Raw genomic sequence first — 15,237 nt, forward strand, 5'->3', positions numbered from 1 at the left:
GTACGCCACATTCTAAATATTACACTGAAATATTTCCCAAAAAAGGAGGCAAGAACAACAAAATCACAGATAATATTATAATAATGGATAATCTAAAAACAGTTCTATTGAATGAATTTTGTTTAGAGTATCACAAACCTCAGATATTACCGACTTAAAGTTTCTTAAAAAAAATCTCTAATTGGTAATAATTAGTCACAGCTTCTGATTATTTTGCACTTAGAAATAAATATTCTATAGTGGATTACCTAATTTTTATAATGCATCTCATTCAATTATTAGTCTTTAAAATACTGTAAATTCAACAGGAAAAAATGTAGAAGGTAGAAAATGATTAATAATGCTGAAAAAAAATAAAATATCCTCAACAACAAATATAGAATAGATATTCCCAATTCTTTTCCTGAGGTCAGTCTCCTACATTCTGCCACCGAAAACACTAAATACAACTAAACTTCAGTCAAGCCTTGGGTTTAACTCCAAATAAACCTGGATTTCTCTCTTTCTGGAGGAAAGTATAGGTCTGTGCATCAGTGTTAAAGCTACTCAGTAAGGAGTTAAAGGAGGGAGAACTGGGGATTCAGTGGGAGAGGTAAGGATTATGGCTGGAGGGTCATTTGTAGTTTAACATGTGTGACTGACCAGGAGATATAACCAATAACTACAGACTCCTCATTTTGTAACATCAATTTCACTATCATTAGTAAATTTGGATTAAAAAAAAAACATTAAAAATCAAAGTATAGTTCAAGAAAGGTAAGAAAGGTATTTTTCTAAAACTCCACCTAACATGAAATTAAAAAAGGAAAAAGCCCTTTCAGAGTTTTAAATGGCTAAGTGTGGATCTAAAACAGCTTTACAATCCAAATTATGTCCCTAGAACTCTACTTAAAGAATGTAATATAAATGATCTCACACTGTAGTGGAAGTCAAGTCTCATATTTTGCAGACTTAGGAAACATTTACTAAAAAATCAATAGTGATGTGTCCTCAAAAGCATTTTACAGTTAAAAAATAGACTTTAAGGACACATAATATTTATATAATGAGCAATAAAATAGACGAAGTTTACATTTCCATGCCTTTTACTATATTTACTTGCTTATTTGGCTGAAGATTAACACACAGCACTCATACAAGGTCATTTGGCAAGAAGAGCTGAATAATGTATTATGTGTTCCTATGAGTTTGCTTCCAGAGGTCCTACATTTTGGTATTTAAAAAAGGAAATATTTAACACAATCATGGATAAATAATGAAATTCTTTGCCATCTGGATCATTATCCAATAGTAATCCACATCCTCACTTACCTAATTTAGAACCAGTGATTAATTTTATATAGAAAACAATGTCACTTTTCAGCTCTTAGTGTAGGGACATGCATCATGACCCAATGCCTTTGTAATCTGCCCAGGGCGTTTCTGGCTCTAATTGCCCAACACTGCTTTAATTAACTGAGACTCGTAGGAGGCCATTAGATGTTGACAATAGGGAAATTTTCTTTTGATTCATAAATAGCTCCATTAATACTAAAACAATATTCCTAAACATCAAAAAATAATGTACTCTTCTTACCAAAATAATTTAAATATGGGTATCTGTTTATAAGATATAAAAAATAATGATTTGATTAACAACTAAGCAATAAAAATAGTATAAAGTAGAACTTAATTGTTTCTATGGTGACAAAGGATGGACTACACCATAATTTTAGAAGAAACCATATAAATAACACTACCTTTCAACTTTAACTCTTATTTTGTGTGACAATTAAAAATATAATCTGAATAACAATCCTAATGGAGAAAAAAAATCTTAGGTTTGCTTCTACAATACTGAACCAAAAGTGTTCTATCAGAATTCATTTTTAAATAAAATTATACAGATGTTTCTTGTTTGTGCTAGTATCTGTCAATGTGTACAATAAGGTTGCAATTCCCTTGTACCCTCTGGAGAAATTTCTAAAAATTAATGAAGATTGATTACCTTGTTCACAGAAACGGCCAGTAAAATGTAGTGGACAGTCACAGTGGAATGAGAACATACCACTGGAGAGGAAGACAGGATGGCAAGTGCCTCCATTGTGACACACATCCTCCTGGCACATGGATGGCACTACAAGAAGGGAGCTGAGGGAAGTCCATAGGGAGCCAAGCCCTTCTGTTACACCAGAAGGAGCAACAGAGGACACTGTAGACAGATTAGAATCCTGGGATCTAGGTTATAAAAAGATCAGGAAACACAATGTAGGTAAAAGTACATGAACTTAAACAGAAATAACAGCAACTCTGATTTAAAATAAGATGAAATAAAAACAATAGCATGCACGGTTTAACTGAGGATAAAGAGAATAGTCATGTTTGTTTTCCAGCTGTGGGATTTATAAATGTTGAAAATGCCTAAGTGACAGAATGTGACCCTAGGTGGATCACAGAGCTGTAGTTGATCTATATAGTTTTGAGAAGCTTAGTTAATTTCTTCTAAGTAGTAAAAAAAAACCTGGGTGTATCAACCTCAAAAAGCCTAAGAGTCAGTTCTCTTATGTAAAATAATTTGATTTTGGCTAAACATAGTTCTACTTTGGCTATTTTAACCCTCAGGAACTGAAGATCAAGAAATTAGGCCATGTTACATTTTAATGGTAAAACTGCTTGAAACTGAATTATTTCTAGGTTGATTATTAGAAATATGTATTCTTCAAAATGACTTGCATTCATTTCTAAAAGTTACCCAAGAGGTACCTTATGAATGCCTGCAAGTAATTCCCTAATTATTTTCACAAATTTTACTACCAGCTTAATTTTTTTTCTTGTCTAATAATGATACAACAACAACAAAAAATCCCTTTGAATTAAGATGAAGTTGCTTACTTTTACATTCAAAGCCTCTTGATAATGAATTTCTTCTTTGCTTTCCAGCCTATTTTATTGTGATCCCTAATAAGTACCTTAACTTCTCTCCTACCCAATTAAATTACTATTCCTTAAAAACTCTGAACTTACTGAATTTTGGTAGTTTGAACTATTTTCTTTGCATTGTTGCTCCTTTCTTCTTATCTAAATTTCACCTAAAGTGCCAAGTCAAGATCTATATTATTTCCTCCATGTAGCCTTCTTCGTTGCTCCTGGTTCACTGACAAGAAATTAATATTTCTTTTATCTCTAAAATTCCATATGTTATTGTACCACTGCTAGAATATTTTCCACTGGCTTGGAATATATTTTTTATTTTACATAGAGCTACTTCAGCCAGGCTGAACACTGGTCATTGTTTTCTATCTTTCCTCCAGAAACAAATTCCTCATTTTGGGAGAATTCCTTATTCATAGTAAACATTCTATAAATATTTGTTGAATTAATGTCTTCAGAGTACTCCTGAGTATAACATACTGTTTGGAAGCAGTGCTTTTGGAATTTTCATTTAATACAATCATCAAGAGAATTATCCTTTTAATGTAAAAAAATCTTGCTATGATACAAATAATCGACAACTTAACTATCTGAGTAAATGTTTAATTTGTACATTGTCATAAAGAAAAAACCTTGGCAGAAGAAGTCAGTTCAATGATAACCTCTGACTGATATTTAGAGACTTAATTATTTTTGCATCTCCTGTATATACCCATGTCAACTTACTGGAATAAAAAGAAGCTGAAGAAAGGGAGACAATTTATGAAAACATTTTACCAAAGTAATATTAATGTGCAGGTCAGTTCTTTTGTTTTACAATCCTTTTGTAACCTCAAATTCTTATTTATGGTGTTTAACACAGGTTGTAGCCATATAGTTATATTTATGATTAAGCTGACTGTCTTCTCTCTCCTTGAATGCAATCTCCACGAAGAATGGATGGATGGATCATCTCTGCTCTTTACTTCATTTTATTCCCGACAACAATGCTTATCCCCAAGTAGGCTCTCCAAGAAACATTTTATAAATTAATTTGAGTAATTTTGTACATATGCAATGGACCACAGTACTAACAAGAATAATAGCAAGTGAAAATAATTTTATCTTTGGGGTCAATTTCAGAACTCCATTACACAGCTCTTTAGTTTTATAAATAATATAAATTCTAACATTTTTGATGCAATCTTATAATCAATTTTCTCGGATTTCATTCTATTAGATTAACATAGTTCTTTCCATTTGAACTCATAATATAAGTTTGTCCCTTTAAAGTAACTTCCATCAAGCACTGCTAATTTAAAGTTCATGGGATTTTTTTACTTGGTATTCTATATTCTAATTTAATTTTTAGTTTTATTGTTTCTTAATGATTTCATCATTTTGTCTGTCTCTTGCTATGGACTTCATGAACTGCAGTCAATCATCTCTTTCATGGGCGCCTGGGTGGCTCAGATGGTTAAGCGTCTGCCTTTGGCTCAGGTCATGATTCCAGGGTCCTGGGATCGAGTCCCGCATCGGGCTCTCTGCTCCTTAGGAGCCTGCTTCTCACTCTGTCTCTCTCTCTCTCTGTCTCTCATGAATTAAAAAAAAAAAAAAATCATCTCTTTCAGGAATAAATTAGACTGAATTAAATGTCACTACTTCTTTCTCCCACAGTAGCTGCTAAGGGAGCCTATGTCTCACCTGAAAAAGTCAATGTGTTGCACCTTTCAGCTGCTAACTGATTATAGAGAAATGATTACTATTAATTGATCCATCAATTAAAACATCAGGGTCATAAATCAAATTTTGAAAACAGCATCAATATGATATATTCTGTTATTAAGATCAAATTTTGTATCTGATATATTACTATTAATAGTCCTTGCCTTCCAGTATTTTTCTTTTCTTAAATTATAAATTATGGGTGGCGCCTGGGTGGCTCAGTCGTTAAGCGTCTGCCTTCGCCTCAGGTCATGATCCCAGAGTCCTGGGATCGAGCCCCGCATCAGGCTCCCTGCTCGGCAGGAAGCCTGCTTCTCCCTCTCCCACTCCCCCTGCTCGTGTTCCCTCTCTCGCTGTGTATCTCTCTCTGTCAAATAAATAAAATCTTAAAAAAAAAAAAAATTATAAATTATGTCATGACTCACCTATTCTAATGACTTGTTTTAAAAGGTTATTTACTTATTTGAGAGAGAGAGAGGGAGAGTGAGCACACAAGCAGCAGGGAGGGGCAGAAGGAGAAGCAGACTCCCCACTGAGCAGGGAGCCTGATGCGGGACTCCATCCCAGGACCCCGGGATCATGACCTGAGCCAAAGGCAGATGCTTAACCAACTGAGCCACCCAGATGCCCCATTATTTACCTATTTTAGAATTAAAATAACTGTTATTCAATTTTTTATATATTTAAAAAGAAATAAAAATTTCTTTGGATAACATTTTAACTTATTTTTACATAAAAGGTTAAAAATATCAAGTAAACGTGGACATTTATTAAACCCAATTAGATGATGGTCATATTGATATAATTAGCAATGTAAAAAAAGGAGCATTAAAGTTGTAATTATTTTCATTCTAAAAATTATGAATGCATGAGAGCTTAGAAATAAATCAAGATTCAGTGTTTTCAAAATTGTTTTTTAAATTAACAATACTGTAAAACTTCATTGCCTTTCTTATTTAAATACTAGTTTACTATCTAAAATAGTAAGTGTAAAGAATCTGCTTGACTGTCTCTCAGGTATCTTTGTGATGAACCAGTCACTGCTATAACAAGTAGTCACCTCTAATGACCTTTTTCTGAATGAATTAATGATTGAATGATATGCTAATTTTACTCAAAATCAAGCGTGACCCTTAGAGAAAGGCACCTTGATATGACAATGATTGCAAATCATGTTGTGGGAGCTCTAGGTAGAACAAGAAAGGAGGACACACTACTTGTTGTCTCATTCCTGCCATTCTCCCGTTTCCAGAAAGTTCTACAGAATCATTTGCATGGCAGTCAACAAGTAGTTCACATTGCTGTAGCCTGAGGGATTTTGCTTGTCAGCTGACTTTATCACTGCTCAGCAGACATTTGTCTGGCTTCCACTTCTTAGAAATAATGGACTCACTCACAAAGGTGAACCCTGGAAGCCCTGCTTTTTAAGCAGAAAAATGTAACTTTTAAATTAGGATGAAGTATTAAAGGAAAGAAACTCAGCTGGAGGAATCTTGAGTTTGTACATACTCCATTCTACTTATCTTTTATCTACTTATCTTTTCACCTACTAGAATATACTAATTGACTCTTTACTTTTTCACCTAAAAATAACTCTTAGCAGGCTGCCCTATCAGTAGGTACAGTTCTTCATTTTCCTTTTAAAAGCTGCAAAGTGTTGTAGTGTTTGGTTATACATCATTGATCCTACCAGTTTGGGATTAATATATTTAAGCTGTTTCAAGTTTTTCCCTATTATCTGAGTCATACATTCCTTTTCATAGCTATACTGAGATATACCCATTTAATGTGCAAGATCCAATAAATTTTAGTAGATCCAGAGTGGTGCAACCATCACCATAATCTAATTTTATGTTTTGTCTTCCCTAAAAGAAACTATATCTATTAAAAGTCACTCCCCACCACCTACCCTCAGCCTACATTTTGTATCTATACATTTGCCTGTTTTGGACACTTTATATAAATGGAATCATAATATGTGATCTTTCGTGACTGGCTTTTCCACTTACCATAATGTTTTCAGGGTACACTCATGCTTTTGTATATAACAAAACTTTATTGCTTTTTATCACTGATATGGATATACCACATCCTGTTTGTTACTTGATAGACATTTGAGCAGTTCTTAATTTTGGTCTATTTGAATAATGCAGCTATGAACATTCACGTTCAAGCTTTTGTCTGGATGTATGTTTTCAATTTTCTTGAATATATATCTAGGAGTAGAATTGCTGAGTCATATATTTTATGTTTAAATTCTAAGCAACAGCTAAGCTATTTTCCAAAGATGCTGTACCATTTTACAATCCTGCTAGTAAAATATTAGAGTTCCAATTTCTCCACATCCTTGTTGCATCATACATTCCTACAAGTGTTCTATATATTTAAATTTTTTGTGGATTTTCTGGGCACCTGGGTGGCTCAGTTGGTTAAGCGACTGCCTTCGGCTCAGGTCATGATCCTGGAGTTCCGGGATCGAGTCCCACATTGGGCTCCCTGCTCAGCAGGGAGTCTGCTTCTCCCTCTGACCCTTCTCCCTCTCATGCTCTCTGTCTCGCAAATAAATAAAATCTAAAAAAAAAAAAAAAAATTTTTTTTGTGGATTTTGACAAATTTCCCTTAAAATAGTTGCTATAGTTCATGTAATGGCAACTCACAACACATTTATGCCAACAGTTTTATTATTGAATTTTAAATCTTTAACAGTTACATAAAAACTATCAACTTACGGTTATTTCAATTTACTTTTTTTTTTTAAGATTTTATTTATTTGTCAGAGAGAAAGAGAGAGAAAGAGCATGAGCAGGGGGAGTGGCAGAGGGAGAGGGAGAAGCAGGCTCCCCACTGAGCAAGGAGCCTGATGATGTGGGACTTGATCCCAGGATCCTGGGATCATGACCTGAGCTGAAGGCAGACACTTAACCGACTGAGCCACCCTGGAGTTCCTCAATTTACATTTCTTTATTCATAAGTATGGTAAGCAGAATGATGGTCCCCTTAAATATATCCACATTCTAATCACTGAAACCTATGAATGTGTATGTTATAAGGTTGAAGATGGAATTAGGTTGCTAATTGGCTGTTTTATTTTTATTTTTAAAGATTTATTTATTTATTTATTTATTTGAGAGAGAGAGAAAGAGAGGCGGGGAGGGGCAGAGGGAGGGAGGCAGAGTCCCAAGCAGATTCTGCGCTAAGTGTGGCCCACACAGGGCATGATATCTCATGACCCTGAAATCACCACTGGAGCTGAAACAAAGAGTCAGTGCTTAACCAACTGCACCACCTAGGTGCCACTAATTGGCTCGTTTTAACAGAGATATTATCCTAGATATCCTAGATACATCCACGTGGGCCCAATGTAATCACAAGTTGTCCTTAAAAGTATAAGTTGGTGGCTTAGAAGAAGAGTCAGTGTCAAAAGAATGCGATGTGAAAAAGACTCAACTGACTATTGTTGGTTTTAAAGATGAAAGAGGGTCACTAGCCAAGGGGTGGAGAGCCTCTAAAAGCTGAATTCTTTGCTCGAGCCTCCAGAAAAAATGCAGTCCTACCAACACCTTGATTTTAGCCCAGTGACACTCATATCAAAATTTCCGACCTCCGCAACTGTAAGAAAATGTATTGTTTTAAGCCACTCAGTTTGTCATGATTTGTTACAAACTCTTTTCACAGTGTTATTTTCCATTTATCTTTGCAAGTGTGAACTATCTGTTCATGTCCTTTGACATTTTATTAGTTGTATAGATGTTTTTCTGGATATTTAAGTTCTTTGTATATTGAAGAAACTGGCTTTTTGTTATATATGTAGCAAGTATTTTTCACAATTTTTTTTTTTAAGATTTTATTTATTTATTTATTTGACAGAGAGAGACACAGCGAGAGAGGGAACACAAGCAGGGGGAGTGGGAGAGGGAGAAGCAGACTCCTCGCGGAGCAGGAGCCCGATGTGGGGCTTGATCCCAGGACCCCGGGATCATGACCTGAGCCGAAGGCAGATGCTTAATGACTGAGCCACCCAGGAGCCCCTCACAATTTTATGTTTTGAATTTATTTTAGCATATTATGCCACAAAGAAAGTTGTATTTAACACAAAAATGATTAATCCTTTCTTTTATAGTTATTAGGGTTGTGTGATTATTTACATGCTTAAAATATATTCCTCATTTGTAGATTTTATTAAAACTTCACATGTTCAAAAGACTGCCTGCTATGTAAAGACACAAAATTGTACTATTTCTGTGGAGTTTCTCAGTGGTCAGGCCTTCAGTTCCCATGCAGGGTAACTGACAGCACCTAGTCATGTTTTAGTGGTGGTGGCTAACGGGAATAAACAGAGAGAAGAATTTAATTTCTCCTTTAACTCTCAAAATCATGAGAACATCATGATATCAAACAGAGCTTTAAATATATTGAAAAATGCTTCAGATCTTAATTTAAGAGGCATCTGAGTGCCTCAGCTGGCTAAACATCTGACTCTTGATTTTGGTTCAGGTCATGATCTCAGGATTGTGAGATCGAGTCCCATGTTGGGCTCTGCAACTGGGCGTAGAGTCTGCTTAAGATTCCCTCTCTTCCCCACCCTCTCACTCCCTCTTAAAAAAAAAAAAATTATTTAAATTGTCAGCATTGTCTACTAGCTCTAAAATTCATATCATCGGGGCGCCTTGGTGGCTCAGTTGTTAAGTGTCTGCCTTTGGCTTAGGTCATGATCCCAGGGTTCTGGGATCGAGCCCCGCATCGGGATTCCTGCTCGGCGGGAAGCCTGCTTCTCCCTCTCCCACTCCCCCTGCTTGTGTTCCTGCTCTTGCTATCTCTCTCTCTGTCAAATAAATAAAATCTTTAAAAAAAAAAAATTCATGTTGTCTTTAGTTTGATCTAATAATTTCAAAAATAATTAATCATAGTTAATTCTTCCTGAGAGCAAAACACAGAAAAATGTTTGCTATTTAAAATGTATTTAACATAATTATATCAAAAGAAGAAATATATAAAATTACTGTTAATACATGTAAAATTCTCTTTTACCATTCAAGATAAAAATTAAATATCAAAACAACAAATTATACATGGAAGAATCAATCTGAAAACATTAAGCTCAAGGTTTACTCTTCTTTTTTTAGTATAACATTATTCAATAAAATAAGAATACTATCCTAATAACAAATGCAATAATATTTAACATTTTAAAACACAAGTAAATTAATTCACTATTAACATAATGGGGGGATTTTAAAAGATCATGTTTTCACATTGTCCAAATTTTTCTCACTAAAGGAATACATTTCTCATTCTCACAATTTTGTATTTTTTTTAACTATTACATATTCATAGATAAGGTTCTTTAGATCACAGCATTCTCACATAATGGATGTTCACAACATTGCTGTGTGTTAGAAAAAACTTCTACTCCAGGGTATTACTAGCCACTGTTTCTCAGTATACAGGGTGGGTAATTTTGAAGAGCTGTACTCTCATTGATAGATTGTGATTCTCCTTTCCCATTTCAGCCCTACTGGGGGGTTGTTCCTGATCACAGAGAACATGCAAGCTGTCCTGATCTTGACTCTAGAGCCTAATGCTGGATGGGAATTAAATTAATGCTTTATGCCAATATGCCAAATCAGGAACTATCAGAAACCCTGAATTTCTCTCCTTTTCTTCCTTTCCATATCTGAAATTCTAAACCTCTACCACCCTTTTTAAAAACTAGTAAAATATCTTTTCTGCATTCTGTCAGTTCTCCTATGTTCATATTTTCTTTTCAGTATCTCTGACTTTAGTTCCTGTTTTTCTTTAATCCATCCTTCCCACCGTTCTTGTTCATGTATTACTCCCATGCCAAAAATTATTCCAACTGAAAATATACCTTCTTCTGTGATTTGGTTCTATCTTATTTTCCCGTTTTATCTGCCTCCACTGCCTTAATATATGTCCAATATATGTTCTAACCACATCTTAGTGTAATTTTTTCAATATTTCATGCTTCATGCCTTTAATAAGCTAGGTTTCCCTAAAGTGCACTTTTACCTTAAAATATCCCTTTCTTTCTGTAAGAACAAAAGAACTTCCTTTAAGTTCCAAAGTTACTGTCTCTAAATTTCTTTTGGGCTTCCCCTAGACACATTAATTGTATCAATAGTATATGTATATCTAACTAAAGAAATAATACAAATAACTCTAATGCTATGGAAGTACACAAAGTGAGAGGACTTATTCATATCCTCCTCCAACCCAATACCACTCCATTCACAAGAGGCAATCACTCTACTTTCCATTTTGTACAAATATATACCTAGATTATATGGACACATAATTTAATTTTCTTTTTTTTAATCAGTTTTTGAACAAGTGAAATTGAATTAGAAAGGATAATGCTAGCTCCTGTAATAGATACACTTTGAAATCTCAGTAGCTTAGCAACATAGAAGCTTACTTCTTGTTCATATAAAGTTCAATCAGCATAGGTGGAAGGAAAAATTGTTTCCTGTAGTCATTCATTGACATTCAGAGTCTCAGGAGACATAGCCTTCACCATTCTCACGATGTGGTTTCTAAGGTTGCCTTGTATGTCATATGCAAATATCTAAATAACTAACCAGGTAAGAGAGGGGGGAAAGATGGAGCATGGAAAATCTTATTCCATTCCATTCCACTGGCCAAAACTTAGTCATATGGCCAAAAAGGGTGGGAAGTACTCTAGCTATATGCCAGGGAAGGTAGGAAAATTAGTTTGGTGAATCACATAATTAGTTTGGTGAATCCAGCCAGGCTCTGCCATGGAAATCATGCTATAAATATTGTTATTTAATAAAACTAAAATAAAAAAGAATTTCTATGCTTTTCCCCTCACAAAATATCTTGGGGATATTTTATCATCATTACATATAAATAAGGCTCAGAAATTTTAATGAGTTCTTAGTGTAAATGTATCACAAAGTATTTAATCATTGACATATTGATATAAATTTATTCATATATTTTTAATGTAATTTTTCAAATTATACATATGACAGCAAATTCATTGTATAAATATCTTGTGCACATCTATGAATATATCTGAAGAATAAATACCTAGAAGTAAAACTTGTTGGGTGAAGTAAGTATGCCAAATTTGTATTTTAATATACAGTCCATAAAAGCCTGTACAAAAGTAAGTTCCCCAGATTGTTTTTGGTTACTAATTTCCCTAATCCCTCACCAAAATTAAATATCATATTCATTTAGTTGGTTATGTATCTTATGAATAAGCATTATAAAAATTATAACCTCACTGTTGTTTCTGATTTGAATTGTGATTTTTTTTTTTTTTAAGATTTTATTTATTTATTTGAGACAGAGAGAATGAGAGAGAGAGCACATGAGAGGGGGGAGGGTCAGAGGGAGAAGCAGGCTCCCTGCCGAGCAGGGAGCCTGATGCGGGACTCGATCCCGGGACTCCAGGATCATGACCTGAGCCGAAGGCAGTCGCTTAACCAACTGAGCCACCCAGGCGCCCCTGTGATTTTTAAATATATCATTTGTCATTTACATTTTATCTATTTTAAATCTCTAGAATATATACTTTTCTCACCTTTTCAACTGGGTTATTTGTTTTTATTTCAATTTATAGGAGATAATTATATATGACATATTACTCTATTTTATGTCTTTTCAAATAAGATTTCCTGGTCTTTCCAAGCATTTTGTATGTTTTCCATTTTCCCTCTTCTTTATTCCTATTGAAAATTAATTTGCTACATGCAATTATCCTTCTAATATAGGAAACTTGTCTTTCTTCTCTGGATACCTTTAAAAAGTTCATCATCAGGGATTTTTCTCATTATTTTGGCATTTTAATTATTTAAAACTTTTTCTCTATGTTAGCCTATATTTTATGTCTGTCTTGTAGCTGGAATGTTTTTTTCAGGTGCTATATTACCCAAAATGGAAGTCATCATTTTTTTCTTTAATCTTCCAGGAACTTCTCAAAATGCATGCCTATTAAAAGAACACTTTTTTCAACACTAATATATATAAATGTAGCATGTGAATGTGGTGTGTGTGTGTGTTTGTGTATCTTTACGTTTTTGTAGTTTTCCATATATTCTAGATGGGAGTAGACTTAGATATGGGTGTATTTATTTGACAGAGAGAGAGATATCGAGAGAGGGAACACAAGCAGGGGGAGTGGGAGAGGGAGAAGGAGGCTCCCCACTGAGCAGGGAGCCCGACATGGGGCTCGATCCCAGAACCCTGGGATCATGACCTGAGCCGAAGGCAGAGGCAGAGGCAGACGCTTAACGACTGAGCCACCCAGGCGCCCCTATGGCTGATTCTTAAAGGACCAGAAGAAGCTGGCTAGAGAAGGGTGGGCAAAGAAGTGTGTGGTGTAGGGAAGGACACTCAGAACCCTGTCAAAGGATGTTGAATGTCCAAAGACTCAAAAGAAAGAGACAACATGTGAGGGGAACTGGAAATGGTTTGGCATAGAGAAGGTTACTGTGTGTGTGTGTGTGTGTGTGTGTGCATGCACGCGTGTGTGTGTGCACGTGTGTGCGTGCGTGCGCGCACCTCCAGGTGAGTCGGGAGACAGGCAGGGGCTGCATCATGCAGAGATTTGTTGACTACATTTAAAGGCAATGTGAAGCCATGTGAGTAAATGTAAGTTTTTACAAGTAAATATAAGTTTTTAATACGATTTCCCAACTGCCTTTGTGATAAGTAGTCTCTCCCATCTCCCAATGACTTGCCCTGTGTGCCACTTGGATAAGATCCCCATGGCATTGACCAAAATCCTGTTCCATTTGGTTTGAACTGACAAACCTGGCTTTGGCCCAGGAACCCCAAAGAACTCCCCCTACAGACCCTAATAAAGGCATTTGCTCTAGGTCCTCTCTCTCTCTCTCTCTTCCCAAACCCTGCCTTGACCTCTTGTGTGGCTCAAGGCATGCTATGTACTTCCTCCACTACCTGTGAATAATAAACTCCTCTATTTCAATTCCATTGTGGTCTTTTGTTGAACCACAGCTCACCATCTAACATGTGGGGCCCTACTTAACAAATGTTAATTTAACAAAGTCACATTTGATTTCCAAAAGGACTTTGTGATTAATTTCATATATGAGGTGTGCTTTAGTCAGGGGCTGTCAGAAAACAGATGCAAACTCAGAAAGAGTAACAAGTGAGTTTAATGACGAGACTATTTTCAAGTTGGAAAAGCTTGAGAGAATCAACAAGTGATGGAAACGTGTCCCAAGAATAGAATCTGTTACTCACTGAACCTGAATGGGCAAGCAAATCAAGTACTTTCTGCATTGTGGACAAAGACATGGGTATAGAAGAAGGACCACCTGATAAGAGCCGTGGTCCTGGGGAAAGGAATGAAGCCGCCGCAAATTTATATCTAGCTGACAGAGAATAGAGAATAAATAAAGTGATCTCTTCCTCTTTCTACTCCTTCAGTGTCTTGCCTTCTCTTTGGCCAAACACAGCTGAAAGTCAGAGGCCAAAGGGATGTGGGTACTTACAGCCCATAGATGTCAGCCTCCCAGGGTACCAAGAAGGGTGGAAAAAGATGAACAGTAGATCTGGAAGTGAAGCAGAAAATAGATAGTTCAGGGAGAAAGGTAAAAAAGGATAGGTGAATCTCAGATTTTGGAGCCACGTAGGAGGTCAAGGCAGGGTTTAGGCAAAGAGAGAGAGAGAAAAAGGTGAGACAGACAGGACTTAGAGCAAATGCCTTCACTCTCACTGAGTGAACAATACCATTTGGTGATATGGAAGATATAAATTTCATGCTGGGGACAAATTATCTCAATCTTGACCTAATGGGAAGATATCTTACTTAAATTCCTAGTTGTACCTACCTCCTTTTTCAGAACTGATTTTTTTTTTTTTTTTTACTTAAAAAACAATTCTTTGGCAATTTGGGAGAAGAAATGAGCACATGAACTTGTATCACCACTTTGCATGAGAATTCAGTAAAATACATCTTTTACAAATAAATAGTAATCCATTTTATTACATTCTTGCTCAGTTGGGTCACGAAATCACAACCCTTGATGTCTTCATTCACCAGGGGACAGCTAGCAGAATTGCAGGCAATGCGATCAAGGGGATCTAATCATTTCTCCAAAGAGAAAACCATATGGTTATTACAAAAGGCTATTACATAAGGGGAATGTTTTAAGAGGTTTATTTTAACATACTAGGCCTAATACAAAAGAGCCACAAATAGCTAAAGCAATGATAGAAAAAATGTTCATTTCAAAATTAAAAAGGCTAAAGAAAAATATTAGACACAATAATTTTACTTTCAAAACATGACAGCTTACATTAAAAGGTAGTCATTGGTTTCTCACTAATGTGAACAACCTGATAAATTAGTTGGGAATCTTAAAGTAGGCACACAAAAAATTAAACTCAAATCCAAATGTAAATCATTACTTAAAATTCTATTGTACTACAGAAAACAAGCTCAGGCACTCAGGACCCTATATCATTTTCCATCTAAGTTCTAAGGAAGATGCAAATATAGTTCTATCTTTCATTAATTTTAAAAATGTTTGCTGTTCTATTTTTTTCTTTACATAAACCTTGGAATAGAAAAGAATGTCATTTGTCAGATGTTGGCGGGGATGC

General features: G+C 35.3%; 1 protein-coding gene across 1 annotated transcript in view; it reads right to left on the minus strand.

The window, feature by feature from the left end:
• LOC115942618 (protein eyes shut homolog) overlaps window positions 1-15,237 on the minus strand; it is a 515,538-nt gene that overhangs the window by 404,135 nt on the left and 96,166 nt on the right. Inside the window, exon 4 of the mRNA XM_081827581.1 lies at window positions 1,988-2,217. Coding sequence (XP_081683707.1) covers window positions 1,988-2,217 — 230 coding nt within the window. The remainder of the gene's footprint in view (window positions 1-1,987; window positions 2,218-15,237) is intronic.

Source organism: Leptonychotes weddellii, chromosome 8, assembly GCF_054177405.1.
Source record: "Leptonychotes weddellii isolate Sample4059 chromosome 8, ASM5417740v2, whole genome shotgun sequence".
Classification (NCBI taxonomy): Eukaryota; Metazoa; Chordata; class Mammalia; order Carnivora; family Phocidae; genus Leptonychotes; species Leptonychotes weddellii.